At 39.6% G+C, this 15,902-nt stretch overlaps 1 protein-coding gene across 1 annotated transcript in view; it reads left to right on the top strand.

Moving 5' to 3' along the window:
- The window catches only part of LOC5567476 (tetraspanin-2A), a 213,543-nt gene that overhangs the window by 168,695 nt on the left and 28,946 nt on the right, over positions 1 to 15,902 (top strand). Inside the window, exon 3 of the mRNA XM_001657431.2 lies at positions 7,567 to 7,743. Coding sequence (XP_001657481.2) covers positions 7,567 to 7,743 — 177 coding nt within the window. The remainder of the gene's footprint in view (positions 1 to 7,566; positions 7,744 to 15,902) is intronic.

The following is a 15,902-nucleotide window of genomic DNA, read 5'->3' as shown; positions in this document are numbered from 1 at the left end:
CACCAACACGGAAACCTGATGACCGGAGAAACCTACAAAACCATCTCCCCATACTCCGACCCTGACCTGGCAACTAAAACGGACACGAACACAGAAGAACGGAAATCATATCAAGACGCAAGAATGGACCCCAGCTACAAACCAACGGAACATGATTCTGGAAATCGATCGGAAAATACGCTAGATTACAACAATCAACACTGCGAGCGGTTGGGGAAGGTGTAGTACTCCCTTCACTTCCAGAAGAGGAAGCGAGTCTGGCAAGAGAGGCGATCCGGGACGTCTACCTCCAACCCGTCGACCGCCAAACTTTCAGCTCGGCTGCTATCAAGCGAAAAAGTTCAGCTTTACCTTACAACATTGTTTCTAACTCTGCTGCTTACGACCAGTACAACAACAACCTGAACTGTAAACCATCGTCCAATTCTACTTCTTTTGAATCGCCATGTGCGAGGCTTACCACGTCGACCCTGACCAGAGATGTCCCGGATTTTTCCGATGAGCCTCTGGCGGCAGTCGACGTGGAAAAGCCGACTGTATCGGCAAGTATCTTCACTTCACGCTATTTACCAGTGAACCATTCAATCCTTCCAAACTCTCCCACCAATCTAGGGACAAACACAGCCACCACACAGCGGAGAAGCAATACCACCGAAAACAAGAACAACGAGTCCTTTCTCCGTAGCCATCTTCACGGGGAACTTCGACGAGCGAAGGGAAAGCGTGAAGTAACCTACCCCCTTCCAGTTCTGGAAGTGGATGCTCGGGGGGCAGGAATGACGCCTACCACGAGCGCCTTGCATTTCTCGCCTCCTCCCAAAATCCAGTTGAGCCGAACTACACCCACACTTTCACAACTGATGCCGCACCAAACATCCTCCACCGACACCCAAGAAGCCCACGATCTAACTCAAAATCCTCCGACGCTACAATATCATCAAACAGCGAAGAGCAAGCCGTTTCACCTTCATTTGCCATGCAATGGAACATATGTGGTCTCAGGTCACACTACAGCGAGCTACAGATGCTGATCGCGAAACATCAATCAGTACTAGTTTTTCTCCAAGAAACGAATATAGACCATCAAAGAGCACCGGTGAAACTCCTGGGCGACAAATACGAATTCCTATTTAGCTCGTGTTCGACACACGGAAGACAAGGCGCAGGTGTGGCCGTCAGGAGGGGCTCACTCTTCCAACGAATACAAATACAAACCCGTATCCAAGCTGTTGTGGTTCAACTCTTCGCTCCAACGGAAATTACCGTTGTCTCAGTGTATCAATCTCCAAAGGACAAGAACGCTATCAACCTACTAGAAGATCTTCTAGAAGAGCTTCCAAAACCAGTAATGCTCTTGGGAGACCTGAACGCACATCATGTTGCCTGGGGAAGCACAACAAGCACAGCTATCACTGAAGCAAAAAAAAAGAGGTGAAGCAATTCTGGAATTGGTGGTCCAGAATGACATGGTTGTCCTAAACGACGGCTCTCAAACCCGAATAGATCCTGTTACCGGGAACTCTCAAGCCCTCGATATCTCGATATGTTCTACATCGGTGGCAGCTAAGTTCGCCTGGAAAATACAGACGGATACCTCAGACAGCGATCACCTGCCAATTTTAATTGATCTGTTGAGCACTTCAAGCGAATTGCACAGTCGATCGAAATGGATTTACGGCAATGCTAACTGGGAACTATTCCAAGAAATCACCAGCGAAACTCTACGTCCAGGAAATTTTTTGACAGTCGAAGAGTTCACGAATAGAATCATCTCAGCAGCTGAAGCTTCTATTCCAAAAAGCTCAACTAAACGCGGGAGAAAATCGGTTGCATGGTGGAGCGAAGACGTCAAGATAGCCGTGAAACAAAGACGCAAGCGACTGCGTGCCCTTCGGCGGCTTAGACCCGAAGATCCTAAGAGACAAGAGGCTTTGAAACAATTTCACGACGCTCGTGCTTCGTCTCGTAAGATTGTTAAAGAAGCAAAACAAAAATGCTGGGAAGACTTCGTAGAAAGTATCAACCCCACGAGTTCAGCTAGCGAGGTATGGAATAAGCTAAACAGACTCCAAGGTAAACGGACTTCAAACACACTTGCACTAAACCTCCCTAAAGGTTTCACAAACAACGGAAGAAGCTCTGGCTGAAGAGTACGAAACAAAATCAGCTAATTCCAGCTACCCTGAAAAATTCAGAAGAAAACACGCATCAAACTCCAACTTATACAACAAGTCCCAGCGACCACACCTCTACAAACGCTACAACACAGACCTTACTATAGAAGAATTAGTATGGGCTCTTGATCGCAAAGGAGGTTCATCAACTGGTGCAGATAACATTGGCTATCCAATGCTGCAACGTCTACCGATATCGTCCAAAACGGCCATGTTGGAGCTGTTCAACCGAATATGGAACAGTGGAACATTCCCAGAACAGTGGAAATTAGCAACAGTTGTGCCTATTCCCAAACCAGACGCGGATCACAGCAGGGCAGACGGCTACAGACCGATAGCTCTGCTTAATTGCTTAGGCAAAGTCTTCGAAAGGATGATAAACCGTCGTCTCACTACCGAGCTCGAGACAAACAAGAAATTGGACCCTCGTCAACATGCTTTCCGCCCAGGTAAAGGTGTTGAGTCCCATCTAGCTCACCTCGAGTCCCTTCTAGGCTTTGAAAACGATGAACATGTCGAGATCGTAGCCCTCGATATATCTAAAACTTACGACACAACATGGAAGCCGGGAATTCTGCGCACTCTAAAGGAATGGAAAATTTCCGGCCGAATGTTAAATATGCTTTGCAGCTTCCTTGTCGACAGATCATTCCAAGTCTCCGCCAACGGACATATATCAAGCTCAAGGAAGGCTGAAAACGGAGTGCCACAGGGATCCATTTTGTCGGTCACCCTCTTCCTGATAGCCATGCAGCCCATCTTCACCAAAATACCTCCAAACGCTGAAATTCTGCTATACGCTGACGATGTCATCCTTGTAGTGAAAGGGTCAAATCGACAATTGTTACGCCAAATAATGAATAAAACTGTTGGTTCTGTTACTGAATGGGCCAATAGTGCTGGCTTCTCGATCGCGCCAACCAAATCCAAACTTCTTCACTGCTGCCGACTGCGTCATCGGAAGCGAGGCCGAGCTATTAAAATCAACGGAGCATCTATAGCGCATGTTCGAAAAATGAAAATACTCAGAATTATGCTAGATTCAAATCTTAACTTTAAGCAACACCTAGCATCCGTCAAGAGCAGCTGCAGCAAAAGGATTAACATTCTTAGAATTCTAGGATGCCGACTGAAAAGAAGCAGCAGATTCACGCTACTGAAAGCAGGAGCAGTTCTGATCACCTCAAAACTGTTTTTCGGCCTAGGTCTCACAAACCGCAATATTGATGACATGGAGCGAATACTTGGACCAACATACAACGAGGTAGTACGCCAGTCTTCGGGAGCCTTTGTATCCAGCCGCATCAATTCTGTTATGGCGGAAGCTGGATGGCTCCCATTTCGTCTGGCATTAATACAACGTCTAGCGCAACTAGCGGTGCGGCTTCTGGAGAAAAATCCCTCAGCAGTCAACTATCCTGTAGTGCTAAGAGCTAAGGATTTTCTACGGCAAACAACAGGCTACAGCATGCCAAATGTATGTAGCACGCTGAGAAATTATGACCGAGAATGGTATGCACACTCCCCGTACACCGAGAACCATGTTAGAAATAAGTTCAAAGCGGGTACAAACAGCAATATTGTTATACCCACATTCCAAGAGTTGATATCTAACCAGTACCAACACCACAAAAAAAACCTTCACAGACGGCTCCAAAGACGCTGACTTCACCGGAGTAGGTGTAGTCATGGAGGACAAGGAAGAAAGTTATGCGCTATCGGAAGCCTGCAGCGTGTTCTCAGCCGAAGCTCACGCCCTCATGACCGCTGCGACTATAGCAAGTGAGCACCATAACACGATTATCTTCACCGACTCTGCTAGTTGTCTGGACGCTCTACAGAGCGGTCATTCTAAACACCCGTGGATTCAATCCATAGAAAAAGTTTCCCGAAGTCGAAGCATCACGTTCTGTTGGATCCCAGGTCACTGTGGTATCGCAGGGAATGAGCGCGCTGACAGCTTAGCCAAGCAAGCTCGTTGCAAACAAAAACTTGACATTGCATTACCAGCCCAAGACCTCATTAAGAACATCAGGCGTAAGATTTGGTCTGTATGGGAGCTCGAGTGGCGTCAAAGTGTATCACAACTAAGGCAAGTAAAATGATCACCCATAAAATACCCAGACCGCAAATGCGCCTCTGAACAACGCACTTTGACACGACTTCGTATAGGACATACTCGTCTCACCCATTCGTATCTGTTCAACAAGTCGTCTCCGCCAATGTGTAACAGCTGTGGGACGTGAACTACTGTTCAACACATCCTGACTGATTGCAGATTGTACGCTCATCAACGATGTAACTGTGGACTCACCGGCTCACTATGCGAAATTTTATCGTATAACCCACAACGAGAAACAGCAATTCTACAGTTTTTAAAAGACAGCAACATATACAATGAAATTTAATATCCCAATACCTGTATAGTAAACAAATAAGTTAACGCTGACACGATGACCACTAAAATGGTAAAGTGTCCTTAACAAATAATAATAATAATAATAATCATGGGTCAAATTGCGAAGAGGTCGATGCCAAATAACAATTCCTTCTAAGAATGCTGGTTGCCTCGTTAGCATTATAGACGTTTCATGTTTTCTAGTTTATGGATGTCGAAAGATGATTTCTGACTACAGGCAACTATTGAAGGAACCATCGAGTTATACCCCCTAAGTTATAGAACACAAAACCAGAGCAATTGCGATTCAAGGGATCATCGAGTTAGTCATCAAAACCAATTTTCACTATGGTTCTCTAACTCGATATCAAGAAATATCAAGGAATATCGAGTAAGAGAGAGTTGACCTTAGGCTATTTTTAATAAGGTTAATCTCACCAAGAAATATTTACAGATTTTGCAAGTGTTTTTTAAGGGGGAAAACATAAATTTTGGCTCGTTGGATTCCGTCAAATTTCGCAGGATTTCGTTTCGAACGTTATTTGAAAGAATCATTCGAAGCATCGCATACCCTCTACATCAGAACCCCGACGACGACGACGGCTTAACCCATTTCTCTTTCATTTCGAGCGCGTGAGAGCTGTTTTCCACTTTTGCCCGCAGTCGAGAACGCGAGTCGCCAAGTGCGCTATCGATGATTCCCGATCAGGGAGCACCTTTTAGCCATTCACAGCGCGCTGAAAAACTCACTTCTCCAAAGAGGAGGAGGATGACGACGGCGACGACGACGATGATGATTATTATTATGATGAAAATGGTGAATAACGATACCTCATGCCCCGGCTGCTTTTGCAGACCTGTAGGCTCCAGGTTGGAGAGTTTACCGCGTTCCCCAGTGAGTCGCGTCCCGCAATAAACAGTTCAAATTGAGCTCGATTGTATGAAAATCTCCATGACTGCACATTTACATCAGTAAGTGGGACTGCGGGTTAGGGTGAGGCTCGTTTCAATTGATTGATTTTTTATTGAGTTTTGAAAAAAAAAGAATATATAATTATTTCTATATTTTGTAAATTTTTCGTGAATTTCATCAGTTTTTTATTGATTTTTAGTCTATGTTTTAGTCTATATTTAATCTATTATGATCTATCAAGTTTTCATCATTTGTTGTCAAGTTTTACTTTTGTTCTTGTTTATTTTTAATTTGTTGTTTTTTTCCTATCATTTTTGCATTAATTCTAAATAAATTTTGTTTACTTTTGTTGAAATTTTCATCAATTCTCTATTCTGCATTTCAATTCTGACTTCAACTTATTGGGAAAATTTGATTTCCATCATCATTTAAGCAAGAATTGCTTGCTGAGTTTATATACTACAAATATTGATAAAAACAATTGGGATGTCAATATTTATACGAAACCGGCAATAATTCAAATCATTCGACCCACCCTGCACCTCTCCAGCAAACAAGCAATATCCCACTGAATGGCGTCCTTGACTGCACTTTTCCTTGGTGGCGTGCTTACGGCGAGCTTCGACCTGGGCCTCCCTCACCTCGTTCGCAGTAAATATTATCCCCCCCCCCCCTTTTTAGAGAGCATTTTTCATTTTTAGCCCCAGTTGATTACCTTCTCCATCCCACCCTCTTCAAGGACCGACCCCGGGCGCAGGAAACGATTTCCGTTCGATTTTCCCGATATTGAAAGGACCAAATTGAATTTCTGGCTGGTTCTAAAGAGCAGCAGCCGCTGCCGTTGCACTCGGTTCCCGTTCACAGAACACCAACTGCCACTAGCAGCAGTAGAAGCAGGCAAGTCAGCCTTTTGTGGCCAGCCTTCATGAAAATGGGGTTTTACCCTCTCTAGACAGGTGAATTGAATTAGTTTTCACGAATAATGCTTCGATGAATACTTTATGTGCGCATGAAAAGACTTTTCCATTGGCAAGCGCAAACCATATTGTGATGGGTTTCGTCTTTCAAAGAACTGCATTCTGATGAGATTGCTATCCGGAAAAGGAGCAGCGAAATTGAAAATGATTACCGATTTCGCTTTATTAACTTGCCATTTCTGAATTCTCTAGGGTAGAAATATCAATTATGGCAATAGTTGGAACAAAAAGAAATTAATTTTATTGTGCCATTAGAATTTCAAGGCTAATGTTCACTGGAATCATTAAACCATTTGTGTTCAATGATAATTAGGTTTTGGTACGAACATTCGAGTAATACTCTTCGAAAAAAAAACAAAAAATTTGCAACATTGCATCACGCATATGCCATCTTAACAATTTGCTAAACAACTTACTAAACTATACGAATTACTAAAACTTATTTGAAACCTGGATCCATACTCAAAAGAGATCCTAACTTTTTTGTTTATCGTAATGATCGACTTGATGGGGCATGTGGGGGAGCTGCAATCGTCATTCATAGATTTATACACATCAACTATTTTCGTCATTTGAAACCAACGTTTTTGAAACTTTGGGTTTTTCTGTTGAAACACAGCTTGATAAATATACTTTCATAGCTGCCCATTTGCCTTTTCAATGCACTTGACAGCAAGTCTATTTGCAAAAAAAAAAACTGACTTGCGGAAATTGACTCGCAATAAGTCAAATTTGTATGTCATTGATTACTTTCATGCAAAACATCGCTTTTGAAATAATTCACAAAGTAGTTCTAATGGCAGTTTTTTTTTTGTTGAGTGCTCTTCAGGATATTTCTCAGTTCAATACCCTGACAACCCTTTTTGTTTTTCTTCTTCAATAAACCCTTCTTCGTTTGCTTTCGTCTTAACCGACTTTAGTCAGCTTTGTAGCCAACTAATTACTTACGCTTTTTTTAGATTCTGATCAAGTCCCTGTTAATTTCAAAAAAACCATGAAGAGATTCTCAATCCTATCAGCTACTTTTTGAAATCCATATTGATGACATATTGCATTCATTATTGGTACACTTACCCTATTTTCCACATTTTTTTCCTCCGACAGTTCATCGGGACGCAGGTATTTCTCTTCCTGGCAACTGTCGTCGGCTCGGCCATCATCCTGGACTTTTCGACCATGAATTCGAGCATCCAGCCATTGATCCGTCAGACCATGCTGCGCTTCATCATGACCTCGGAACACCCCCATTCGTCGGCCGCCCTGAAGCTGATCCAAGAAAGCGTAAGTCAATACTACCTGCCTTCCTTCCTTCTCCATGGAGAGAGAGAGTTTCATTAGCGAATTTATACGAGCGTAAGAAATATCCAATTAGGTGCTTGTGGGTGCGTAGGTGGCAAAACGAGATTGAATATCGCGAGATGAACGAGTCTGTGATGAAAACAAAGGAATGAGGTTTGAATGGATCAACATATTTTTTTCATTGAAATGCTGTTTGCTAAAAATAAGTCTTATTTTATGCTCCGAAGAACTCTTGTTATTTAATCGAGTTCAATCCAAAAACAGTTATCTTTCAAAGCAGTCTTACGATTTGTCAAAAGGTTTTTTGTGTAATTCCTATGAGGTGTTTATTGGTGTCCCAAGGATCCCCAAAGAATACCCAGTTTTAAACAAATCCTTCCTGATTACGAAGAACACCTATCCATTCTGAGTACGCCTAGCACTCACCACGTTTCCATCCAGCTCTTTGAGCTGCAGAACTTTTCTCACTTTCCTGTCTAGGGATAGAATTCCGAGCAAATTGAGGTTATTCACACTCATCGATCTTTGTAACAAACATGATCCTCAACAAATCATGAGAGTCTGTTTATCATCTTCTGATACAGCTCTGACTGGATTGGGGGATAACAGTACATAATAAACCTATCTAAACAAGCTCCAAACCTGAGCGGCATTGACATTCCTCTACTGGCTGATGCATTCTTGGTCGCATCCATACTTTTAGGGATCTTACAGTTCGCCTAGTACATCAATCAACCTTTTCTCCGAGCGAGCATTCTGATGGCTCCTAGGCGTCTTATGTGAAACGCGCCTTCGATTCCTCCATTTTCATGCAAATCGATGATTTACTCTATTGGAGGATCGCAGCAAGCGTTGGTGGCGTGCAGATGTGTTTTTGCGGTTTTTGCAAAATGTCACGTTTTTTTCGTTGATAAATCGGCTGGAGAAAAAAGTTTTGTCTGAAAATTAAGCGGATGTTCAAGAATTCATAAACTAACGTAGTGAAATTAGTGAACCAAACGAGATTGTGCTAGTACTATTCACAGAATGAAAAAAACCTTTTTCGATACCACCGAACATTACGGAAAAAACATTTGTATTGGATATTGGATATTGGAAGATTCGATATCAGTCGTTTTAATATTTGGATCACATTACCGATGTGTTGCAAATATTAATATTCACAAGAAAATACACACAAGAAGTTCTGATATTTCCAGGATGTTTTTCAATATTGGCTGTGCAAGCGCTTAGAATAGAATAGAAATCGATAATTTACTCTATTCGATTGGTTCTTTCCTTCGAGCCACTCCCTCGAGTAGCTCTTTGGAATCTCCACAAGGGAACCTTCAACCCTTTCGATATTTTCAAATAATCGACGATGTTCATGGTGATTATCGACTTGTTACAGATTTTCTTCAGAAACTCAACTATTGTTAATGTGGCCACTGGAGTAACCGGATATATCAAAAGTTTGTCAAAATTTTGTTGATGCTTTTGAAGCATAACAGTAATGATACGGTAGACACAACAAGGTAGGCCATTCCCACGTGTAAACAACGATTTTCTATCAAAACATGTGTCGTCATTCCTATCGTCAAGCATGAGGCCTCGAGGATAGTAAAGGAGAGCAGGCCTTGCTTTCTTTTGCACTCGTTCGAGTTTGCGATAGGAATGACGTCACTGCGAAATGTCATTTTTCTGAGTATAATACCTTGCTTCTTTCAACCGTGAGTAATGAGAAACCCAAGATGTGATTGTTTAGGTCTGACTTTGAAGCCAAACGTTTGGGTATGCAGGATGAATTTTTGTGAATTTGAATTTAAACAGGTTCCTGGAAAGAAGCAATCGCTTAAAGTTTGATTGTTATGAAAAGAAGGTAAAAACATGTTCCTGCATCTCGTTTACTAAACTACTTCAATAACTAACATTCTGAATCTGTTGTTGAATGTTTGACAAATGGTTTTTCAAAATAATTACCAAAAACGTTCAGTTCACTCTTACTTTGAGCTCAGTTCTTTGCATATGCCTAATCCTTGAGTTTTAAAATTTAATTAAACTTCAAAGAACAAATTTTTCTAAGAAACTTACAATCAAGAAATGTATAATCAGTAAGAGAATATCACAGTTCCAAAAACTCTAGCGGTATCTGAATGGCCTCTAGATCTATTAACATGCATTCCAGGGGTTCTAATAATATTACTTGGAGCTCATGAACAAATTTCCAAGGAGTTTTCATGGAATTTCTTGGAGTACTTTAGAAGTTTTCAAAAAAAAACCTATAAAAAGAGTGGGATTCATGAAGCCCAAGCAAGTGGATTCGTCGCCGGAGTGAAATGTGTTTTTTTTTCTGGTTTACAGCTTTTGCGTTTTGATCGGCAAATTGTGACTTCAGCTGAGGATGGATTACCAACTGGTGAGTTCATTCCATACTTGTTCGAATACAAATTTGTGTCGTGGCAAAGTTTCATTTATACGATTATTTAACAAACTGTAAGTGTCGGCGTAAGCTTTTATTCATGTTAAAAAATGGTTTACTCGTAAATATTCCTTTATATATTTATCTCAATTACTAAAAACAACCTTTGAAAAGTTCGAAATTAGAATTGTCGACGCACCGATAGATAACTTGTTTAAATTGAGACTACATGAATCGCATCACTTACCAAGGTGAATGCCTAGCATGTAACTTTTGATCCCTCCGACTAACAAACTTCCTTCCTGTGAAAAACATGGAGATGCAGAGGTGATCTCGGTCTCTAGTAGCAATGGACGTCACACTAACATTCCTTCCCTTCCCCGATGACCGTAAAGGCGTGGCCGACGCCGTTATTGACATTACAAAATTTAGAGTTCTCGAAATTATACATTGAAGATGATATGCTACTCCCAAGCTGCATCTGATGGTTCCCTGTTCAATTTTGATTATTCCGGTCAATTATGGAGTAGCAACTACGAATTGTAGGTCAACAATGTTTATGCTTATGCTTAGTTTTCAAAAAAAAAAATTTAAAAAAAATAACTTTTATCATTAGTGACTGAGTGGTTGCCAGTAGTTCCTAAGTGACTTTTTAAGGTTCTCAAGGGTTCCAAAAGGCATCTCTGGTGTTCCCATGGAATTTCCAAGACACCTTCAGGAGTTGCGAAGGAACTTTTGAAGGTTCTTTTTGTGAACATGAAACGGAGCCACAAATCAAAATTTATAAATTTGAAGACAAAGATATTCAATTTGTGTTTATCGGCGTAAGGTAATCCATTTTTTTTACCTCTATATATTTTGGACCTCCTGAGCCATTTCCCAACACATTTCCCCATTTGAATCAAAAGATCAACTTATTAGTCATTTGGCAAGATAAGACTTGTTCATAATTAAAGAATCGTGGTTTACGGCCAACCAGCCGAGTGGAAGTTTAAGAGGATCGCAGTAGGCTTTGCCGCGAACGGTCGTGTTTTATTTTGCTCCGTGTGCTTTTTTTTCGTGCTCCCGTTTGTCGTGATTCCGCCGATATTGGTTAGTGCTACGCAAGCAGAATTTTAGTTTGAGAGTGAATCACCGAAAGCCCCCGTAATTAAACGTTATAATTCGTGTTTTGTTGTAACGGTTCACCGGCAATTGCAACTGGCTAGTAGGTTTATCCCTGGAAAAATTTGTCTCCGAAATTTTGATTTGGGTTCTACCGCCACCCAGAATGTTGAAACGTGATAAAAAAAAAGTCGCTAATTGATAGCAGAGAGCCTCTTTCTGACAAAAGGAACAAATTAGAAGCAACAAATATCACGTTCTGTAATTCGATTTGTTGGAGAAAAGTACTTTAATGTGAAAGAAACGTCGTGCAATTAAAGACATTGAAGAAATGGTTTTTGTGTGGTGAAATGACGAACGAATGCACGGAAAAGGCGAAAGAGGAAGAAAAATATATCCCAACGCGGGTTGAGTCGAATGTTTCCATGGCGACGGCAATGCCACCTTAGATGGTTTTCGGTGAGATTGTTCTGATTATGATTTTTACTAAAAAAAACTAAATACGTGCCAGTTTAAAAGAAAACATCTTTTAAACAGGAAGTGTGTTTTCATTACCTTTATCCATTTGATAACGGTAATGCATGCATGCGGGGCTTATTGTTAGTGAAGGTGACTTCTGAATGGACGTGTCTCTCCAGCCATTCTGAAATGGGTCACTGGATCTGCAATAGAGCTATCACCTTCTAACTCCTGGACTAAAGCTTTCTGCAAGAGCATCAAAAAGTATTGCAGAAAGATTTCTTCCATAATATCGCTGCCGGACAGTGGGTGTTAGTTGGATTACACACACACACACAACCAGCCGAGTGGAAGTTTAACAACTACCGAGAAGCTAAACAAGATAAGACTGTTTCGCACTTTCATCAACCGTTAGTACATAGAAGATGTTTTTATTTTGACTATAATCAATTTAATTCAATCGGTTCATCCATACAATCGTTATAAAACGTTTCATGCAAAAATTGAAGCCGTCAGAAATTTTGCAAATGTAAAAAAAAATATTTTCGAATTTCTGGACCAAGAAGCAAAAATTCTTTCCGTTTACAATTGTTAATTGACTGGTTGAATTGTGCGCGAGCATATTAGATCAACAGTTTCTTTGACAGCCTCCAATCAAATGAAAACGCCAAAGGACCAAATTATGTACTTTGAGGGTCCAAAATGTGTTGGGGTGTCCAAAATAGTTAAACACAGAGCTTCATCATTAAACTATTTTCGACGTATTTTAGAATTTATATGATCGTGTTTTTTTTCACAGGGATAGCTTTTCTTTATAATTTTACATGTTATTGACTTGGTTAAGTTATAGAAATAATGAATTTGTACAAAAACTCAAAATACGACTGGGGAATACCAATAGGGTATTCTGCTTCGAACATGTAGGAAAATTTGTCAACATTTCTCTCACCGCACAGAGGTCTATTTTTTCTAAAATCTGGCAAAAATCCAATTTCCAAACTAAGCTTCAAATTGAAAAACGACTCAAACCTACATTTTTCTACAAGTTCGTACGCCATAATCTCTAATTTTTGCTTCAAACCTTGACAAATTCATCCTCACTAAAACCTATATAAATCTGCGTTTCAGCATACCCTTTCTGGTCGATCTCTTTTTTTTACCCAATACCGATACTAAATTAATAGTTTTTTTCTGCTGGTATGTCAAACAATGAAGAGACAACATCTTAATATCCCGCCCCCGCTACTATCCGCGGAGATATCTGGCTCAAATGTTGCCTCAAGACTAAAAACAGCAAGTTTGTTAGAATTTCGTTCTAAGAGAGTTGTTACGTGAGAATGGTTTTGCGAACCCCTGGACATCTGTCGGACTTAGGTTTAGTATGTGTTTGTCAAAATAGTAGAAGCATTAGCCTTAGAATGCCAATGTCGCGACTGTTCGTGTGACCAACATCTAGTTTTCCACGCTCTGACAGATTGAGTACCGGGTCTATAAGTGTCAAATCAATTTTTATGAACAAAATAAAACATTTTGTACAACATGGCAGTAAAAAAAAAACAATAAAAAATTCGAATAGTAAGTTTTGATAAAATAATTCTGTTTTGTGATAACAGCGCCACTAGCGTTCTACTACTTATATTTCTATTATCAAAATTCGGTGTTTTCGGCTTTGCTTTGTGACAGTTGACAGCAGCTGTGAATGTATAAACAATATGCTTACAAACAAAGACGGAGTACATAGAACTAATTCTGTGCTATAAGCGAAAACACCGAAAATGTAAGTAAATGTTGTAATGTTGTAATATATTTAAAATTAACAATAAAATTTTGCTTTATAGCATTGGACAGATGAACACCGCTGTGATTTTATTTGTCCTGCTGAAAGAACGGTTTTTTTATAAATCTTGGTTAGTTCTTCATGTGATATGTCTCATATTTCGCTTGAAACACATAGCAAACTAAGTTGCATCGTATAGAGAAAGAATATAGCTTTCATTTAAACTTGAAACAATTTTGGCGGCCATTTTGAATTTGGCCGCCATCTTGAATTTTGTTAGGAAAACCGTTTTTTAACCATTAGCGCACCGCTAGTTTTGAACTCTGAGATAACCTTCATAAAGATGAGGAAAAATTGCGTAAGATAGGCTACAGAAACCAAGTGAGCAATGGTATTTACCCTATGAAATGTACGATTTTCTAAATCGTGTTATACGATTTTGACGTATATGGCGAGTGCAATCAATACAAACATCATTTTTTGTACAACAAAGAAACAAGTTTTCACCCTTTGGTGTTTTATTCGAGTCGAGTAAAGAATAAGAATATTATTTTGAGTGAAAAAATCTGGCGGCCATCTTGGATTTTGACGCCATCTTGATTTTAAGTAGAAGAATGAATTTTTGACCAGCTATCACTCAGCATGTCGAATTTAGAGGCTACCAATTAAAAAAGGTTACGTATAATCTTCTTCTTCTTATTCTCCATTGTCCTGACGTTACGCCCCTACTGGAACCGAGCCTAATACTCAGCTTTTTAGTTAGAAATCCAGGTTATTAAATAGGAATTTTCTTTTATAATGCGATGTTTGACAAAAGAATAATTCTTCAACATAACTTTGAATTCTGTAACAATCAAAAAATAAATTCAATAAATAAAAACCGTTAAAAAACATTGATTGTATTGAACAATTTTTTTTACCATATGCATTGTTGTTCACTGAATGAAGTTTATAGATTGCGCGTCGGGACATGAGTAAGTCTTGTTATAATATCTGTAGTTTTAACGTAAAACATTGACAAAAGTGCATTAATTTAGAATGTAAATCTTAAATTTTGAAGCAAAAAAACATCCTTGATTTTCTGAGCCATAAATTATTGTTTTAGTACCGCCCAACATGCATGTGAAAAATAGCGAAATGGAAAGAAGCAGGTTTTGTTCTGATGTGTACGTAATGCCGAAACGCAGGTGTATCATTTCGAGGATGGAAAATCTAGCGGCCATCTTCGATTTCAACGCCATCTTAGTTTTTAGCAGTTGAATGATTTTTTACCATCTCAGTGCTCATCATGTTGAATTATGAAGCCTCCGTTAAACAAAATAATCAGATTCTATCTTTCTTATCTAATCTCAGCTGTTCAACTGATTGTTCATTTCTATCAATTGTTTTAGACCAAGTAAATGAAAGAAATAATGCTATTTTCAACTCGAAGATATGCAGAAGAATCATTCAGGTAGCAAATAAGCGTAAAAATACTATTTGATAATTTGTTTTTAAAGCTAGTTTAAAGCTGAGGAGCTGGCTCTGTTCCAATAGGGACGTAACGTCAGGAAAAAGAAGAACAAGAAGAAGAATAAGTGTAACGGTAGAATTAAAGTCAACATATTGAGTGCTAACAAGGTGAAAACTCATTCTACTACTTAAAACCAAGATGGCAGCAAAATACAAGATGGCCGCCAGATTTTTTCACTCAAAATAACACTCATATTCTTCATCTGTCTCAAATAATACACCAACGATTGAAAACTTGTTTCTTTGTTGTGCAAAAAATTATGTTTGCATCGATTGAACTCGCCATTGACGTATATGGCGAGTTCAATCGATGAAAACATAATTTTTTGCACAGTACAACATGATTTAGAAAATCGTTCATATCATAGGGTAAATACCCTTGCTTGCCTAGTTTTTTTAAATAGCCTATCTTACGCAATTTTTCCTTAGCTTTCTGATGGTGATCTCAGAATTCAAAACTAGCGGTGCGCTAATGACGAAAGAACGATTTTTCTAACAAAATTCAAGATGGCGGCCAAATTGAAAATGGCCGCTAATTTATTTTTCAAGTTTAAATGAAAGCTATATCCTTTCTCTATACGATGCCACTAAGTTTGCTATGTGTTCCTATCAAAATATGAGGCATAGCACGTGACGAAATACCCAAGATTTATCAAAAAATGGGCATTTTCGCAAACTGTACAGTAGGGTGCGGCTTATTTTTCAAAAGTTCTCAAAACCAAAAATTCGTGTGCTCTACTGAATTCAAATCACATGGAAAGAGAATCTTCAAAATCTGAGCGAAAAATATTAACATTTAGGGGTGGCGCAAGCGCCTTGAAGGTGAATTTTCAAGTTATAAAAAATAACCTTCAGTGAAGTAAACATAACTTTGTTATTTTTCAAGCGATT

Source organism: Aedes aegypti, chromosome 3, assembly GCF_002204515.2.
Source record: "Aedes aegypti strain LVP_AGWG chromosome 3, AaegL5.0 Primary Assembly, whole genome shotgun sequence".
Classification (NCBI taxonomy): domain Eukaryota; kingdom Metazoa; phylum Arthropoda; class Insecta; order Diptera; family Culicidae; genus Aedes; species Aedes aegypti.
This window is presented reverse-complemented; position numbering and strand designations above follow the sequence as displayed.